Below are 18791 nucleotides of genomic sequence, written 5' to 3'. Positions count from 1 at the left end.
CTGATGCCCCGTCTTTTAGTTTGGCTCGTCTTGGCGGCGCGGGGGCACTACTGTACTACAGTAGTTCCCCCGCCAAGTTAAGTTACATTACGTGTAGGTAGGTACGTGAGTTTGTGGGCTCTATTTTTGAATGTCAATGTTAGAAACGCGCCTTCTATGCTTTGTCGTTCACTCATAATAGAACTCAGAACGAGCTGAAATCCTGAAATTATTTTCTAAGATATTATGTAAGGTGCTGAATTAAATATAAGCTATTAACTATGGGGCCCTCTCTTGGACTTTTATCATTAACGGTCGACTTATGAGATTTAATTTGCATAGGTAAATACCTAAGTAGGTACTTTAAATGTTTATAACACCCAAGTTATAGCTTATTATCTTAGTTATCTTACCGGATCTGTATCCATCAATCATAACAAAAACGACATAGGACAGCTCAATGCCTCAACACATGGCTAGTTATGTTATATGTGGGTATCACGACGACGTAGATCGCAGGCTATCTCAGTTCGATCGCAACCCATTGATGAAGTGAGAGGCTGTGTGCGGCCGTGACTTATTTCTTCTTTCATTGACGGATGCTGTGCCTGTGTATAACCCACCGACCCCTAGCGAAAAATATCTCGTGGTTCATTGTTATACAAATCGCGCTCATGTGAACACGCTTTAATTTCCGCGGTGTTCTATTTTTGAAAGTGATTAATTTTTTTAAACTCCGCGCTCTGGATTCGGGTCCGTAAATATGTGAATGTGACACAATTCAGTGCTTTGTTTTTATTAAAGTACACTTGCTTGAATGATTAAAGTAAGTACCCTATTACATTTTCTAAACAACTTAAAAAAGAAAAATATTATTTTGTAGTTCATCCTCTTTAAGAAGATAAAGATTTCCACACGCCTTCTAGAACCTATAGACCGTACTTTAATTATTTAATTCATAATTATGTACTACTTATTGGAACGCTCAACGCTGTTTGCAGAATCGGCTTAAGTACCTACCTACTTAGTAATTTTCAACAGCATACGATTCCTTTTACTTTTAAAAAGAATGGCATGTTACAAACATGGATAAAATTCGAACCTTTCCCGTCCAGAAGTAGAGCAGATGCGGCAAAAGTTCAACCAGTTGGGTTTGAAGTTTGAACCTGACTATTAATTTGGATATAACTTTACATTCCGCTCCCTGACCGTCCAAAGCTGGCCACAGTCTACCAAGGATTGATGATGATGATTATGAATTACGAAAGTGGTCTGTCTATCTGTCGCTATCTTTTCTATCCGCCTAACTAATTTGGACAAAATTTGATAGAGGTAAGTAGGTATTTACATCCTAGATACAGAACAGACATCTATCTATTATAGGTACCTACTTTTTATCCCCGAAAGTCAAAGTCTTCCCTCGGGAGTTTTAAAAACATAGGGGACGAAGATGATTTAGGTAGATTACAGGTACCTATAGTACGCGACAGGTTAATCGGAGACGAGACACACACCCGCACAGCCCAAGCGCTAACCTGGTGCGGGACAGTGCGGGTGACGTGGACCTCATACCCCGATTGCCATTTCGACCTGTCGCGAACTATACATGTGAATTATCTAACGCATGACAAAATCTAAAATCAGCAAATTCCAATTTGTTTACATTCTCAATATTTGCATAGAAGCTCCAACTCTACTGTTTACGTGTCTTCCTATTTATAGAAACTACCTACCTACTTGAAAACCAAGTTCACTCAATTCATTACCTATTCATACCTAAATATCAGGTTTAGGAAGTATGAAATTTTATGAAGTTAATAGTAGGTACATATTACCATAATCTATACTGATATTATACAGACGTACTTAAAGGTTGTATTAAGTTTGTTTGTAGTGGGTTATCTCTGGAACTACTGTACTGATTTTGAAAATTCTTTCATCAGTAGAAAGCTACATTACTCTTGAGTAACATAGGCTATATATTATTTTCAAATATTGTACAATACGAAAATTGTACAATACAATATCGGCTTTTAGAATGATTCGGCTTTGTAGAGCGTTGTCCCTGTCACTCATAGCTTTATGACGTTCTGTCGGCCTCAACGACGGAGACAGTGCTCTACAAATTTGCTATCTCCTTCTTAAGGTCGATGTAAGTACATTACTCTCGGCCGCGTACTGCTGTAATAAGCTACCTGACGAAAGGTACAGAGATAGCCTGTATCCCGGAAAAGAACATGGGCTATCCCGGATAATCAAAGAGTTCCCACAGGATTTTCAAAACCTAAATCCAAAATAAATAAATAAAGGCACATGATTTTAATTTTTTTCTAAATCTATATATACTTATACCTAGTTACCTACCTGAAGAGAAATTTGCAAAAATTTGTGTTTTTCCGCACGTTTCATTTCTCCCTAACCTTATAGGCCGTCAACAAGGATTTCTTTTGCATGGCAATTTCAAATGACTTCACTTTATGTGTCTCTACAGGAGTTGCTTTTAATTCGGGCTAGGTACTCCGTGTCGTGATCAAAGCGACGGTAGAGGCGTTTGCCTTGGTATCGAGAACAAGATCGAAATAATTTTCATTTGCCACAGTCCAAAGACTAAAATAAAAAGATAGACAGTAAACTCACAATACACAACTGTGGCCGTAACAACTATTTGTGATGCATTGCAACGCAATGTAGTGCAGCAAAGCAATAAGTAGACCAAGTCGCGATTAAATTATGTACCTACCTACATTGATATTTGATGTCTTTGGCCTCGAGCGTCATATTAGTGGGCACGGTCTTTTTATCAATGCAGTGAATACTGAACTAAGTACGACTTTGCTGGATTTAAAAAAGACGCCATTGTACATAAATGTTTACGCAAGATTGTTAGGTACATCATAATATCACTCACACAACTTGCTATACTTTTAGGTATTCTCGATGCCTCCGTCTAACTTTTCCCTTTGGTCTTTGTTCGCACGGGATGACCGTAAAACTAAAGGTCTGTACTTGTCTTGTTAGGTTGATCTAGCAAGCAGTTTTTGTTTTGACATTGAAAAAAATAGGTCATTTTATAATATCGCACGTGCACGGCATTAATACGGTAAACGGTAATGTGTAATTTGCATTTTTATTTAATACAGCTTATAAGTAGGTAGTAATTTTATACTTAACGATTATTACCCATACTTACCGATTGTGGTAGAATGACAGCTACAATGTCACGACACGATCGCAACCACCTCTGCTGCGCGATTGCGGTAGAACAGCTACATGTCTCGATCGCAATCACCTCTGATTGGTTTTTAACCTTGTTTTCAACCAAAACTCGCAAAGAAACATCTTTGAAAACATCGATTTAGATTTGAAAATGTTCTAAATCTTTAAAAATAGGTCTTACCTTACAATTCCGTCCACATTTTATAGGTCTACTTGGTTTATATTGGAATTTGGACATAAAATATTAATAATGTTTTATTCCTTTTATTATATATATCGTACATATAAATGCCTTCTCGTTTTTAATAGCAAATCCTTGTAACAGCTATATATAAAAGATAATAAAATTACATTATGATAAAAAATAAAAATATTTTGTAGATATGCCTCATCGAGTCATCACCACGTATAGTGAAATTGAAAAATTAAAATTGTTTCTTTGCAGAATGTTGAACGAGCAAGATTTAATGTTGGCTCGCGCCCTGGCCGCTGAGTCACGGGAAAATTCACCAGGTGGATCACCAGGGCCACTACGGAAAAATCCACTCAGCGCCGTAGTCGACAAACTTAACACATTCAGGTAGGTACTTTCTTAATAATAACATTAGCACTTCATAGGTACTAATGGTACAATGAATGGTAGATAGTATGCGCGTGGCTGCCATTTTAGTGTGGTCAGCACCCTAGTATATAGTGATCTGTGGTCAGCACTAGACTGAAGTTTCGAGCTGATGGTACCTAGTATACCAATGTACTCTTTGATGGTACAGCTACCTACCCTATTTCGGCTGACGTCAAAATGACGTCATTTCGATGTTAACGAGACATGGTTCCAGCGCAATAGCAATTTTTCGTCAAATGATAGACCATAGTACATAATATAATATGTACTAATGGTGGTACTTTAATTATTATCATGTCCCAATAACAGAAAAGTCCAATTTAAATAAAATCTACGCATCTAGGTACTCTACAAACTATTCTATATCAGCTACGCAAAAAAAAACTCGCCATTATACCAATCTTACCCATCTTTATAGTACAGCCACCAGCTGACAATCATTGCCTTTCTATCAAGCTATCATTGATGTGTCATTGCCTTTCATTCAAAAAGTTGATGACATTAGTAGACATTGACAGTTGACAGTTGACACTAGGATTTAAAAATAATTTGTTTTTTTTTGGTTTTCTAATTTCCTAACCTTTTATCTTTTATGTGTTTCCTAACCTTGCGAACGAAAATAAAATCATATACATAGGTAGGTAGCGATAATTTTAAAGATTCCTATTCGTTAGTTTTAGTTTATCTCTATAGCTTATCAAGTGAATGCGGTACCGTGTATTGGATAAGTATGATAGTTAACTTGTGGTTACTTATAAATAAATGTTATGAAGATGGATAGCAAGATGAAGAATAGGCATCCTACCACAAGCAGGGAAAGCGAAGATGAAGAAGACAGGTAAGCTTAGAAGTTAGGAAACCCTCTAAAAGTTAATTGATAGGTAGTTGACTTGCGGTTTTGTTAAATCAAATCGAACTTGTTTTGCTTGCAAGTTGCAGTCTTGCTCAGCATTTGTAAGTCAACTTTTACACTTTAGGAAAAGTATGACAACAATGCATAATATACTTGTAATACCTTGTAACTATTAAAAACCAGCCAAGTGCGAGTCAGACACGCGCACAGAGGGAGAGTACTCAGGTACCTATTTTTTTCGACATTTTGCACGATAACTCAAAATGTATTATGCATAAAAATAAATAAAAATCTGTGTTAGAATGCAGGTACAGGTAATGCCCTTTCATATGATACCCCACTTGGTATAGTTATCTTAGTTTGAAAATTGAAAATACTAATTATTTGTTCATGAACACATTTTCATTTTTTTGTGATGCATCTGCAAACTCACGGTTTTCGTATTTTTTCCTTTACTTGTGCTATAAGACCTACCTATCTACCAAATTTCATGATTCTAGGTCAACGGGACCCTATACATTTTACTTGACAGACAAGACAGACGGACAGCCAGATGGACAGAAGGATGGACTGACTGACTGACAACGAAGTGATCCTATAAGCCCATAAGGGTTCCTTTTTTCCTTTTGAGGTATAGAACTGTAAAAATTTGTGTTCATTTTGGTCGCACTTTTTCGATTATAGTAAAATTATTACATTATCACTTTGCTATGTTGTGTGTTTGGCCTCGTTGCACTGTTAAAATCGACTACTGTAAACCAAGGATGCTATCTTATTGGTTTACCTTGTGTTACATTATTAAATGATGTATTCATTTATTAGATTTCTGTACCTAAAAAGGAAAAATGGAGATCACTTTGTTGTCTGTCTGTCAAGAAACCTACAGGGTACTTCCTGTTGACCTAGAATCATGAAATTTGAGAGATAGGTAGGTCTTATAGCAGACATTAGGGAAAAAATCTTAAAACCGTGAATTTGTGGTGACATCACAAAAAAAATTAAAAAGTGTTTTGAACATATAATTAGTATTTTCAACTTATAAAGTAAGATTACTATACCAATTAGTGGGATATCATATGAAAGGGCTTTTACCTGTACATTCAAAAACAGATTTTTATTTAATTTTATGCATAATAGTTTTTGATTTACTGTCCAAAATGATGATAAAATACGACTGTAGTACGGCACCCTTGGTGCACGAGCCTGACTCGCACTTAACTGGTTTTTTATTAATCACTAGATGATGCCCGTAACTTCGTCCTCGTGGATTTAGGATTTAAAAATCTCATGGAAACTCTTTGATTTTCCAGGTTAAAAAGTAGTCTTCCCTGGGATGCAACTTGCAAGCTATTTCTGTACCAATTTTCGTCAAATTCGTTGTTAAACGGATGAGCCGTGAAAAGCTAACAGACAGACAAACACACTTTCGAATTTAGAATATACCTACTAATACTAAGTAGTATGGATTCACATGAAGTCCCGTCAGGGCATTGCAAAGTACCTATTCTATATTTTAATTGTTTTAATTTAGTATGTTTTGTTAATGCTAAGCAGTAAGCACCCCTACCCATTTAATTAATTCAAATGTTTTTTCCTATAAAATTAATTGGCTGCGTGTTTGTTTCACAAGTTTCCTACGCGCGTTGCGGTTGGGAAAAATCGACTTGTGTAAACCCACCTAAAGACTACTATCTTACTGATGTTAAATAAGCCTAGTGGTTAGGACGTCTGCCTCCTAATCGGACGTCGGAGGTTCTGTTGTGGTCCAGGAAGATGTGGTCATGAACTAATAATTAGTATTTTCAAATTTCGAAGTAAGATAGCTATATCAAGTGGGGTATCATATGAAAGGTCTTCACTTGTGCATTCTAAATCAGATTTGTATTTATTTTTATGCATCATATTTTTGAATTCTCGTGCAAAATGTCGAAAAAATACGGCTGTAGTACAGAACCCTCGTTGCGCGAGCCTGATTCGCACTTGGCCGATTTTTATTATAAAATTGACTGACCTAATCCACGCATCCCACATGTTGAGTACTGACGTCAAAAAACAGAGAGCCTGCTACCGCGCCGCGGTATGGTTGAGTCATTGTACCAGGAATATGTACCCGTTTTAGGACGATGACTCTTGACCTACCGACAAGTCTATTTGATTCAAGAAATCACCAACACGTTTCTGGTCACTCCCTTTCCAAGTTTTTAATACTTTAATGTTCTTATGTCACAAGATTTCTACGTACGTACTTTTAAGTACTAAAAGCCGATTGCCGATAAAAAACTAGACCACCCGTTTACTTATTAGGCTCAAGGCACATTGTGAACGTGTCGCACTCACAGCGGCGCCGCAAATCGCAACGCGTCTTACCTAAAAAAGTAAAATTGACGTTGACACTACGTTATTAACAAATTGATGTGGAGTTTCTTAACGCACGCCTGCTCGTGTAAATCTGGCTTATGAACCATAATTCTTATTTTATTAGTCGGTGCCGATCGATGCATTGCCATCAGTAGTATGATACCGTCGCGCGTCGTTTCGACATACGCATTCGCTAGACAAACTATCCCGCATAGAATTATGCACTGCTGCAATGAGACTTGACCCTTACAACTACGCCGCCTCGCGTCTGAATACCTAGCAAAGGTATTCCAGACGCGATAGATTTACTAAAAATACTTACAAAAGTCAGCTGTAGCAAGTTAATTGCATGTCACTTACACTGTGTAAACACTCGCAGCAAGTCAGCTTCTGCAAGTTTTGCCAACTAAACCTTGTAGAAATAGGCTACTTGACATTTTTTTTAAGTTTGTAATTTGTAAACAACAGTATAACCCTGTGGTTATACTGTTGTTTACAAATGCATGACGTCAGAGCACAGATAATCTATCGGCCAAACATGGCCGACAGTGTTTTCACCTGTCTAAGAAAAATATTTTTTTAAATTAAAGTTTTACGGTTTTTAGGGCGCAAAAAAATATAGTGTTAATTTTTTTGATATAATAGGACAAATATTAACCATTTAAGACCAACTTAAAAAAATTGTCAAGTAGCCTATTGTCATAGACATATCTGCATACTAACGCCGATGAATGTCCCTAGCAATAATTTTCCTGAATCTAACGTTTCGCAACGCACCTAGGTCCTAGCCTAAAGACGTAACCTAAATTCTTTACAAGTGTATCTACTTAAATATATAAAAGAAAAAGGTGACTGACAGATCTATCAACGAACAGCTCAAACTACTGGACGGCTCGGGCTGAAATTTGGCATGCAGATAGCTATTATGACGTAGGTATCCGCTAAGAAAGGATTTTTGAAAATTCAACCCCTAAGAGGGTGAAATAGGAGTTTGAAAATTGTGTATATAAAATACCGAAGATTCAGGGTTCGAAGGACCAATAAATTATACATACATAAACGAAAACATTAAAGCCTGTTTCTCTTTCTTCGCTTGTCTGACTAACAAAAGAAAACGCGAATCTAATCCAGCCGCTAGCCGTTAGTCATTCGTTGATCTCATGTACTTTCACTAATCTTAAATCCAGGACAATGGACCGTTTTAATCACAATTAGTTCTCAGTGAGTGAATTTGCGAATTGCGTGCTCTATACTTGTTAACACTTTCATAGACGTTACTTTCGTTTCTGGATTGCTGAAAATTTCGTCTTTCTAATAATTAATGTTAACTTGCAAAACTGCATGAGCTATAAGTCCCGCAAATTGCTAATGAGTGTGGCCGCCATTTCAGTGACGTCAGCAATAGACTGAAGTTTCGAGCTGATGGTATATTTTTACTTAAATATACGTCAAATGACGTCATTTCGATGATAATGAGACATGGTTCCAGCGCAATAGCAATTTGCGGGACTTATATCTCAATTCTGATATTATGATTATTTTTATGTTCCGTGATAATTATAAGTAACTAGCTAATGCCCGCGACTTCGTCTGCGTGAAATTAGGTTTTTAAAAATCCCGTGGGAACTCTTTGATTTCCCGGGATAAACAGTAGCATATGTCACTCTCCAGGTCTTTATCCATACCCATGCTAAAAATCACGTCAATCCGTTGCACCGTTACGACGTGATTGAAGGACAAACCAACAAACCAATAAACCAACAAACCAATAAACCATCAAACAAACACTTTCGCATTTATAATAAGGGTACTGTTACCCACATAATTTGACAGTTTATACCTATCTGTGTTTAGACTTCTTAGCATCTTCAGAGCAACACAAAAAATAATAAAACCGATAACATTTTTTGATATGACGTGATTACTGATTACAGTGAATTTCATCGTGAATTGCCGAAAGTATTTTACTTTGTACTCTCAACTAAGCTTGAATACCTCTATGCCTATGCTTCTGATGACGCTCTAAATGGTGCAAGGATAAAGGTGCTCAACAAATTGATCCGCATCCATAAAAGGCAGTGTCCAAAGTCAGCGAATCTAACTGTGAAAGTAAACAGTTTATGTAGGTACCTATGCTTATTAAATAAAACAATTAAGTTTCATGTTATCATCAGAAGACACCTTTTGTTTTGGATCGCTTCGTTCGCTGACATTCTTCGCCGGCATGATCCGCTCTTTCGCCTATCAGTCCGTCAGTATCCACAGGCGCGCGCTAACGTGCGGTTGGCGCTAGCCTACTGACCGTTTCCGTGTAACTAACAATTCGCAACTCCCTAGCCTTGCAATATTTAACAATCTAACCAAACCGGGCTCACGTATGTGAAATTTTGCAATAGCTACGATTTTGCGCAGAAGGCCGTGCCCAAGTCCCAAACGAATTGTGAAACTGTATTTTGTTGTTTGAGCACTATTAGTTTCCTATGCTTGCTCCAAATATGCATTATTGTCTGTAACTGAACTAGTTTTAAAATTATTGTGATGTGCTAAAGTATAAGTCAAGTCAAGAACGATGCTGTCAATTGACTCTTTGTGGTGCGGATCAACGGAGGAGCTAACGACGTTGAGAGGATGCAAGGGTGCAGAAAGATCTGAGTATAGATTCAGACGTAGATCGTCCAAGAGTCTCATACCTCAGGCCTTGCTTCACACTCATCCAGAGTCATTGGTGCGGTCTCACCGGCAGCGACGCTCTGGCACGTGGCCGTAAGTGTCATAATATCTCCAAAACTGTATTGTTAATTAACTTAAGTGATTGATTTCATGCGCAATCCCCGGTATTAAGTTCCTATAAGACAAATTACCTACATGTAGCTTTCCAAAATGACTAGAAAAAGAAATAGACAACTTCAAGGATACGTCTTCATTAAAGTAATTAAAAGCAGCTTAGTGCAAAGTACAAATGCAAAGAAAAAACGTAAAAATAATCAAGTCAAATACCGACTATAATTTATATGATTATGCAAGAAACAATGTTCTTATTGCGAACATTAAATTGATACTTCTAGAGTTGACTATTTTATCTTAGTTTAATGTTGCCAAATAATGTGGCTAATTCCTTTGTACACAATCTCTAAACTAAACTAAAATATCACGTCTAAATCTATTGCTATCCCTTTCATAATGTTGCTTGCGGGAAAGGAAAGCACTAGATTTAGACCTGTTAATTTAGTCCTGTTAATTTAGTTTAGTTTAGAGATTGTGTACTAGAGAATCGGCCCCATTGACTTAAGATATTTGGTGTTTTTTCTAAAATCTACAATGAGTAAGTTGAATAAGTACAATGAATGAAAATGAAAATGAAAAAATATTTATTTAACAAAACAGTTTTGTCAAATTTAAACATTTTCTGATGGTACCCACACTAGGTAGTCCTGTGTCGTGGGTACCTGACTGGTACTAACAATAAACAATGAAACTGGAAATGGACGCTCAGTTTACTAGATTTATTAATGGATTATTGTATTTAGATTTACAGATTATTTCTGTTTGAAATTAAATCGAAATCGCCAAATTTAATGAAACGGGTTCTGTGAAACCTGATGCCTGTAACTAGGACTGTTTACTGGGGCAAACATAATTGGATTTCAGTGTCAGGTAGTAGCCGGTTGTTGACCCTAATCACGGCTTTATAAGACCGTCACTTTGCGGTCGTACGATGCTAAACTTAAGTATTGCAATCTATAAATGAGTCTGAGACCAATCTCTTGAAGAGTACTCGTAAGAGCGGTTACGCACTCATCCGATCCGAGTCCGTGAAAATACGGATATTAAAACTCGGTCCGAATTCGGATATTGCTTACGCACTAATCTAATCCGATCTCTGATCCAAATCTAAGCTAAATCATGGACCTCTTTGACATATTTCCGTCATATTAAGTCCGATTTCTGAGGCACATTCGAGATATTCTCACGGATGACGGAGAAAACTTGGATGATGGAACTGATGGAAGTCGGAGCTAGTGCGTAAGCTACCATACAAATAGTTCTATGACTACTTCGAAACGCATTTTCACGGATTCGGATCGGATGCTGTGCTTGTAATCGCCCTAAGTGTTAGCTTGCGGCTTGTTTGTGATTACAGTCTTTGTACCACGTGTAGGCATAGTGTTTATATAGCATCTGAGTCTGTTCCAAGAAATCCAGATCAATTTGTTGCGATCGTAATTTATGTCCATGTCATGAACGGATGTCTTTTTAATTATTATGTACTCCTGTAAACTACCTGATTATTCCGTTCCCATTTAACTAAGTTGTTGTCAGGTGATATATACCTACCTGCTATTACGAAAAGTTACCGAATATTTTCTGAAGGGACACCTTTGGGAAAAAAATTTCAACTGCATGATCGCTAAGCAAGGTTTAGATTAGCAACAAAACTTGCAGAAGTTTACTTCCGCAAGTTATTTCTACTGTGTAAAACAATCACTTCCGCAAGTTTTGTAACTTGCTGCACTTGCCGCATGTCACAAATGTATGTACATGTACAATATTGCTCGTAGTGTAAACAGTTCTGCAAGTACTTGCGGAATAACTTGCAAGAAGTTCTTGCTAGTCTAAATCTCGCTTTATTGAGAACACATTTGCAAAGCTTTATTATTTTGACCTGCAACTAATTTGCTAAAAGTCCTTGGGCTGGTCGCAAATCTCAGTAAGATTTTTTTTTTTTAATTTTTGAACATCAATTTTGTATCCAAACCGATAAAAATCTAATCACAAGCAGGTCAATAAAATTTTATAATCTAATTTTGTAGGTGATAAGATGCTTGAGCTTATTTATAGGATTATCATTCAATCGTAATCATAAATAGTTAATTAAGTTGCATTTTGTCTAAATACATAATTTCATAACTAAAATGATTACCTATTAGACATAAAGTACTTCTTAATTTATTTCTAAACGAACCATTTAACTAATTATTATATTGCATTTTAGCGCCTTTCTCTAAATGCTCTACCTGTCAAGCATTAATTTTATTTTAGTTTCATTCACTCGAAAAACAATCTGCTTCGTTATTTTACTCTACTTTCTCTCGGGATATTTTTCTGACAATTTTATATATACATACATACGACTAGCTTATGCTCGCGACTTCGTCCGCGTGGACTACACAAATTTCAAACCCCTATTTCACCCCCTTAGGGTTTAAATTTTCATGCCAAATTTCAGCCCAATCCATCCAGTAGTTTGAGCTGTGCGTTGGTAGATCAGACAGTCTGTCAGTCAGTCACCTTTTCCTTTTATATACTTAGATGTGCCCCAGGGCTAAGTGACTGTCTGGCATTTCTGGACAATTTCTGGCGATAAATTTTATTATACTGGTTTGAGATTTCTTGTACGATGATACAGAACGCTTCGTGTGCGAGCCCGACTCGCACTTGACCGGATTTTTTAAAGTTAATATTTGCCTGAATTCAATCAAGGCCATCGTCGAGCCGTAAGGAGTTAATGTAGGCCTACATTTCAACATGATATGTTTTTATTTTTATTTTTTTGATTTTGTTTATTTGAAAGTAATCAACAGCGTAAATACATAATTATTATTTAAATTTAAATCTAGGTATAACAGAAGGCCAAAAGAGATTACTTAAAATTATAATTAAAACTATTTTAACAGAATAGATTTGGAATAAATGTAGGTATATAATAAACAAGGTAGGTACTTGTACAGTGTGTGCTTGTGTGTGTGTGTGTGTGTGTGTGTGTGTGTGTGTGTGTGTGTGTGTGTGTATGTGTGTGTGTGTGTGTGTGTGTGTGCGTGCGTGTGTGTGTGTGTAAGTGGGAGTGTGTGATTGCATGCATATTTAGATGTTAGCTACTTTTTTTTATGTTGCGTTGCCTACTTAGTGCATACAGTTAACAGTAGTTATTCAACATCACTTTGCTAATCCATACACGTAATCGGTGTCACTTAACATGGAAAGTGCCGCGAATTACGATGAACTTCATTAAATCGATTAAGTAACGCCTAACGAGACTTAATGCTCCTCTTTTAGGCCCGGTATCCACCAGAGCGGAGATATGCCGAGGTACGGTTCGCGGCAGAAAATAATGTACATCGACCTTTGGAATGACATTTCGGCTTTGTAGAGCGTTGTCTCTGTCACTCATACCTATGTGACGTTTTGTCGGTCTCAACAACAAAGAAAATGCTCTACAAATCCGCTATCTCCTTCTGCCGCGTACTGTATGTTTAGCAAACCCATCAGATTACTGTTATTTGTTAGACGACGACGCGACGTGATAATTCTTAGGATTCCGTATCTCTAGAGAGAAAAAACCTTTCTAGGATCACTTCGTTATCTGTCGTGTCTGTCCAGAAATCAAAACCTTACTTCCCGTTGACCTAGAATCATGAAAGGTAGGTAGCACTGTTTTATAAGTTAAGCACAAGTAAAGGGAAAAATCCGAAAACCATGGATTTGTGGTTACATCACACAAAAAAATTAAATGTGTTAATGAACAAATAATTATTTTTAATTTCCAAAGTAAGATAACTATACCAAGTGAGGTATCATATGAACGGGCTTTACCTTTATATTCTAAAACAGATTTTTATTTATTTTTATTTGTCGTTTTTGATTGATCGTGCAAAATGTCGAAAAAAAATACCCGATTACGGAAACCTCGGTGCGCAAATCCGACTCGCACGTAGCCGGTTTTTTTAAAGTGACATACCTAACTAGACTACTTTTATTCCGGAAAATCAAAAAAAATAAACAAAAAATAAAATCGAGTTCCCATGAGCTTTTTGAAAAACTGCACCCAGACGAAGTCGCAGGCATCACCTATTGTAAAATTAATAGATGTGGCGCCGATTCTGTTGTCTTTCTCTAAACTAAATTTAGAGTATCTGCATTTTTTCTTTTTAATATTTCTAAAAAGGTGTGACGTTGTAAATTTTGAACTACTAACTAGCGTTTCGCTTTTAATAAAAATCAATTTTGTTCAAAGTATGTTGGTGCCACCTAGCATCAAGGTGCAGAACTACGCGTGGGTCGATGTTCAGAGTTCATTCGAGCCACAATAGATGGCGTTTGCTTCGTTGTCAATTGTCGTAAAAATAAAACAAAATAATTAAATAAAACCATAATACCATTTGTTTATTGTTAAGTCATTAACAAAACGGTTCTTATAATATATCCTTAGGTTCCGCAAATATTCAAAAATGAATTGGCTTCATGATCAAACTAAATGAGAGCGGCCACACTCGGGTTGCGTCTGGCAACACCGATTGGTGAGATTTAGAATTTTTCTGGAGTCAACATGTGAAGACGAATTTTTTCGTTCCAGGAAAATCTCACTCCTTTTCGCCCATGGCTTCGCCTGGGAAAATACAATAGTTATAAATTTAGTCATCCTAACGTATTTCAATGTTTCATCAATTATGGTGAGTGAAAAATCAAGTAATGTGGATTCGACAAAATGGCGGTTTGGTTAGAGAAAATCCTAATTTCATGATTTCCCTTTCAGTTCCAGTTATTTTACCTTCCCAAATAAATGAGGATAATGGGTTGTGGGTGGACTCCTGAAAACCATTGGTGGCCAGGAGTTCAATAGGTGAGTTGTGTTTGATCGGGAAAATTCCACGTGTCGAAATTTTCACACAGCACAAATTATAATCTTGTTTTTCTTTGTTACAGGGTTTCCGTTTGCGTTTCCGTTTGCGTTTCCGTTTTTAGTTTTCGGTTTTCCGTTTTTTTTTTTTGCTTTCGTTTTCCGTATTTATTTCTTTTGCACATTCACGTTGGCAACTTAATTTCTATGGATAAGACTTGGTGAAAATCTTTGTAAGGAAACATTTCGGTTGTGAAGAATCAAGTTAAATTGAGTTTTGGATCTTGGCCGATGCCGTCCAGCTACATTGCAGTCTTCGCACCTACAAGTAAGCAAATGTTTGTATCCTGGAACAGTTTAGTGAACCTTCTTAGTGTATGTGTACAGTAAGAACCCTGTCTTTACTACTGAGCTTTATTTTGAAACAATTTTATGAATTTTACTGTGTCATTGTCTATTCCATGCCAATGGCATCTTAAATTTAAAACATAGATTTTATGTACTATCTACCTAAGGCATTCTAATGTATCTAAATTAAGTCTTGGCATTAAGCTAGAATAACTAAGCATTATTAGCCATCACTATGTATTAAGCGACCCCGGTAAAAGTTACATTAAAAACAATTTTGCCTAACATCTAGCAAATTTCATTTATAACACCTCATATACATTACAAGGGAGTCGACGGCTAGCTTCTATTCTTTACTAGGTAGATAGATCAAGTAAAGTAAATTATTATTTTCCTCTAATCTTTGTAAGGTGGTAGATTATTCCGTATCCGGGTATATTTCCATTCCGCCCAATTTACCACCCTTACAAATGGCGCCCGAACGTTTTTTTATATAGTTATTTCAGTATATTTTGAGAAATTTTGTGAATTTTATGAAATGTACTCCGCTGATTGTACAATTTTCTAAGTGGTGACACATTGCAAAGAGCTCTAAGCTGTTTTTTTTATGGTTAACTAACTAAATAATAACTAATAGTTAGAAATTTTGTCTGATAGGTTAAGTAATTTTCTGAGTATAGTCCAACATTGGTTTTTTCTTATTTAATTAACACATTATAAATGGTGCTTATGCCGTTCAATTATGTTATTTGACTTACCTTGGAGGTGTATAAGTGAATGTTTGCCTTCAGTTTAGTAATAAACATTGCTTAACTGAGTTGTTGTTGGGTATTGCTTTCAATAGTAAGTACATCTTATGTTTGAAATTTCCGGTAACTTAGTATAATTAAAGTTTTGAAACGCTATGTGCCGTTAACTAGTTACACACATACATTTATAAATACTAAGAGTTACAACTTGTGAAACTAAATATATAAACTATATTCAGAGATTACATTAAGTTCAAGTATGAAGTTATGAACAATTTTTTTTCAGTGACTTGATACTTCATTATTTTGTTGAAATTTTGTTTAGAGCTGTGTTAAGGTTATGATAAAAGCTACTTCACACACAAAACATGTTAAGTTTAATTGAATGCTGGTAGTTTAAAGTGACATTTAGAAACAGATTTTGTTGTATTTTAGGTTATGTGTTAAAAGTGTAAAGTAACAGCCATCAAACCATTGCACAATCTCTTTGTTTTTTTTGAAAGATAATATGCTAGTCAGAGTTCATTGCAACTTTGTTGCCTGTTTACTTTTGTAATTGTAAAGGTTGTAACACACTGTGTACTCATAAAGGTGATACTGCACCTTACAATCATTTATTCAATTTTGGGAAGTTTTATTTTGTTATATTTTGTTTACTATAGTAATAATATGTGCTTGTATTATTAACAATATTTTGGAATAGGAACATAATTGATAAAATAGGTTAGGATAGACTTAAGAATATTGTTTTTGTTGTGTATTTTGCTTGTGTATATTTAATAGTTTAAATAACTTCTTTTGTGTTTGTGTTTAACCAATTGGTATAAGGCTAAACATAGACAGTTACACAAGCTCGATATTTTGTTAAATGTGTTTTGACTTAACACAATGGAACAGACTTTTGCCCAGTTTCATTCACTTTTGAAGGACGAATTGTGTTATGAGGTATCCATTCGTTCCGAAACTCCAGCACCTACAGTGCTAGGTTTAAAGAAACAGTTAAAACAATTAATTCAGGAAATTCCTTCTGAATCAATTTTAGAGACGGATTTCAATTCTGAAAGTGAGTTAGGGGTTATTACTAAAAAACTTCAAGACTTAGAAGATTTATTAAAAAAGTGTTCTGACACTAAAGATAGACATGCCCTCTGTAGGTCTAAAGCTTTAGCTTCACATTTGTACTTTAGAATTTTGAGAATACAGTGTTCCGAACTCAGCTTAATAAGTAGGAAGAGTGAATTACATACAAAGTTGCAGAGTTTGATTTCCAGATTAGATGCTGACAATGAGTCGTCTCACGACGAATCACTGGATTCCGAGAGTACCGCCGTTGACTGCACTGGTGATAAAAATGTTGCCAAGTGGAAGTTAAATTTCAACGGACAGGGTGATCCGCGCAGTTTCATCGAACGCGTTGAGGAATATAAAAGATCTTATGGCGTTTCAGATGGAAAATTATTTGTTTCTGCATTTCATCTTTTTACAGGCCGAGCATTGTTATGGTACAGAGGCAACAAATGTCAAGTTTCGTCTTGGTCAGAATTGAGAACTTTATTTTTAGAGGAATTTGATGCAGTAGATTATGACTACAGGTTGCTAGGTGAAATTCGAGCAAGAACACAAGGCTCTGAAGAACCTGTGTCTATCTATTTCGCTGTAATGTTTGGCATGTTTTCAAGGTTGTCAACACCACTTTCCGAAGAACAAAAGTTACAAATTTTATTACATAATATTCGCCCTTTTTACTCAGAACAATTAGCTCTTGTTGACATTAAGTCTGTCGCAATGTTGAAGGAAAAGTGTCGCAAACTAGAGGCTGCGAGGCAGCGTTCCGCCTTATTTTCTGAGCCTACTAACAGTAAGGCAACTTTAAGTTCAGAGTTTGCTTACAAACAAGTGACAAAACAGATAAACACACTTTCAGTCACACCTGCACCTAAGGTTGATACAAGTAAAGGCACTGATTTTACGAAAACAAATAAACAACTATGTTACAAGTGCGGCAAGGGTAACCATTCCTTTAAATTTTGCAGGACAGTTCCGAAATTTATTAGATGTTTTTCGTGTGGACGTCAGAACTTTACAGTAAAGACATGTCCAAGTTGTAGTAAAAAGGCGACTAGTAAACCCGCTCCGGACAAAAATTCAAAAAACTAATTAGTAAGAACTGTGCAGAGACACAAGTAAAGAACTTGGTCATTAACAACAAAACATCCCTTTTACCTGACACAGTTCTGTATTCAGTGGATAAACGAGACTTTAGGCCATATTTAAAGGTTTTTGTTGACGGTTTTGAGATTACAGGTTTACTAGATTCCGGTGCTTGCGCGTCAATTTTGGGTAACCAGGCGCACAAGGTTTTTTTGAGATTCGGTTATAAATTGCATAGCAGTATTGATACCACATTTTCAGTGGCAAATGGAGACAAACTTGATTGCATGGGTTATATGTTTATTCCGATTACTTATAATTCCGTAACTCACATAATAAAATTTTTTGTAGTACCCTCTATAATAGCGGATGTTATTTTTGGTTGTGACTTTTGGAAAACATTTCAGTTAGCCCCTGGAATTTTTGATAATTTAGAATTAATTAAGGCACCTTCTCAATTTTACAATATTTGTGCGATTGATAATAAACAAATTCATACCATCACTTCTTTTGAAAACTTATCATCTCAACAGAAAGAATTAGCCCAGTCTGTAGTAAATAAATTTTTAGATATTTCTTCAGAGAAAATTGGATTGGGTAGAACAAAATTAATTGAACATGTTATTGACACCGGTGATGCCTTGCCAATAAAAATAAAACAATATCCACTTTCTCCCGAAAAGAAGGAAGCTTTAAGTAAAGAGTTAGATAGGATGCTGGAAATGGACGTAGTTACTCCGAGTGAAAGCCCTTGGAATAACCCAGCAATTTTAGTGAAAAAGGCAAATGGAGACTGGAGATTTTGCCTAGATTGCAGGAAATTAAATTCAGTGACAAAGGGGGATTCATACTCAATACCGTACATTCCACAAATTCTAGATAGCTTGAAAGAGGCAAGGT

At 36.1% G+C, this 18791-nt stretch overlaps 1 protein-coding gene across 4 annotated transcripts in view; it reads left to right on the top strand.

Annotated features, from left to right (window-relative positions):
- The first annotated feature begins 531 nt into the window (after positions 1-531).
- LOC117991354 (NAD kinase-like) overlaps positions 532-18791 on the top strand; it is a 56445-nt gene continuing 38185 nt past the window's right edge. For 2 of the 4 annotated variants that reach the window (XM_034978926.2, XM_034978925.2), the window contains exon 1: positions 9288-9791. In XM_034978926.2, coding sequence (XP_034834817.1) covers positions 9598-9791 — 194 coding nt within the window. In that variant the 5' untranslated portion in view covers positions 9288-9597. Of the gene's footprint in view, positions 806-3640; positions 3776-4425; positions 4656-9287; positions 9792-18791 lie in introns of those variants that run through there. The other 2 variants (XM_069504946.1, XM_034978928.2) reach the window with 2 other exon arrangements.

This window comes from Maniola hyperantus, chromosome 19 (genome assembly GCF_902806685.2).
Source record: "Maniola hyperantus chromosome 19, iAphHyp1.2, whole genome shotgun sequence".
Classification (NCBI taxonomy): Eukaryota; Metazoa; Arthropoda; class Insecta; order Lepidoptera; family Nymphalidae; genus Maniola; species Maniola hyperantus.
This window is presented reverse-complemented; position numbering and strand designations above follow the sequence as displayed.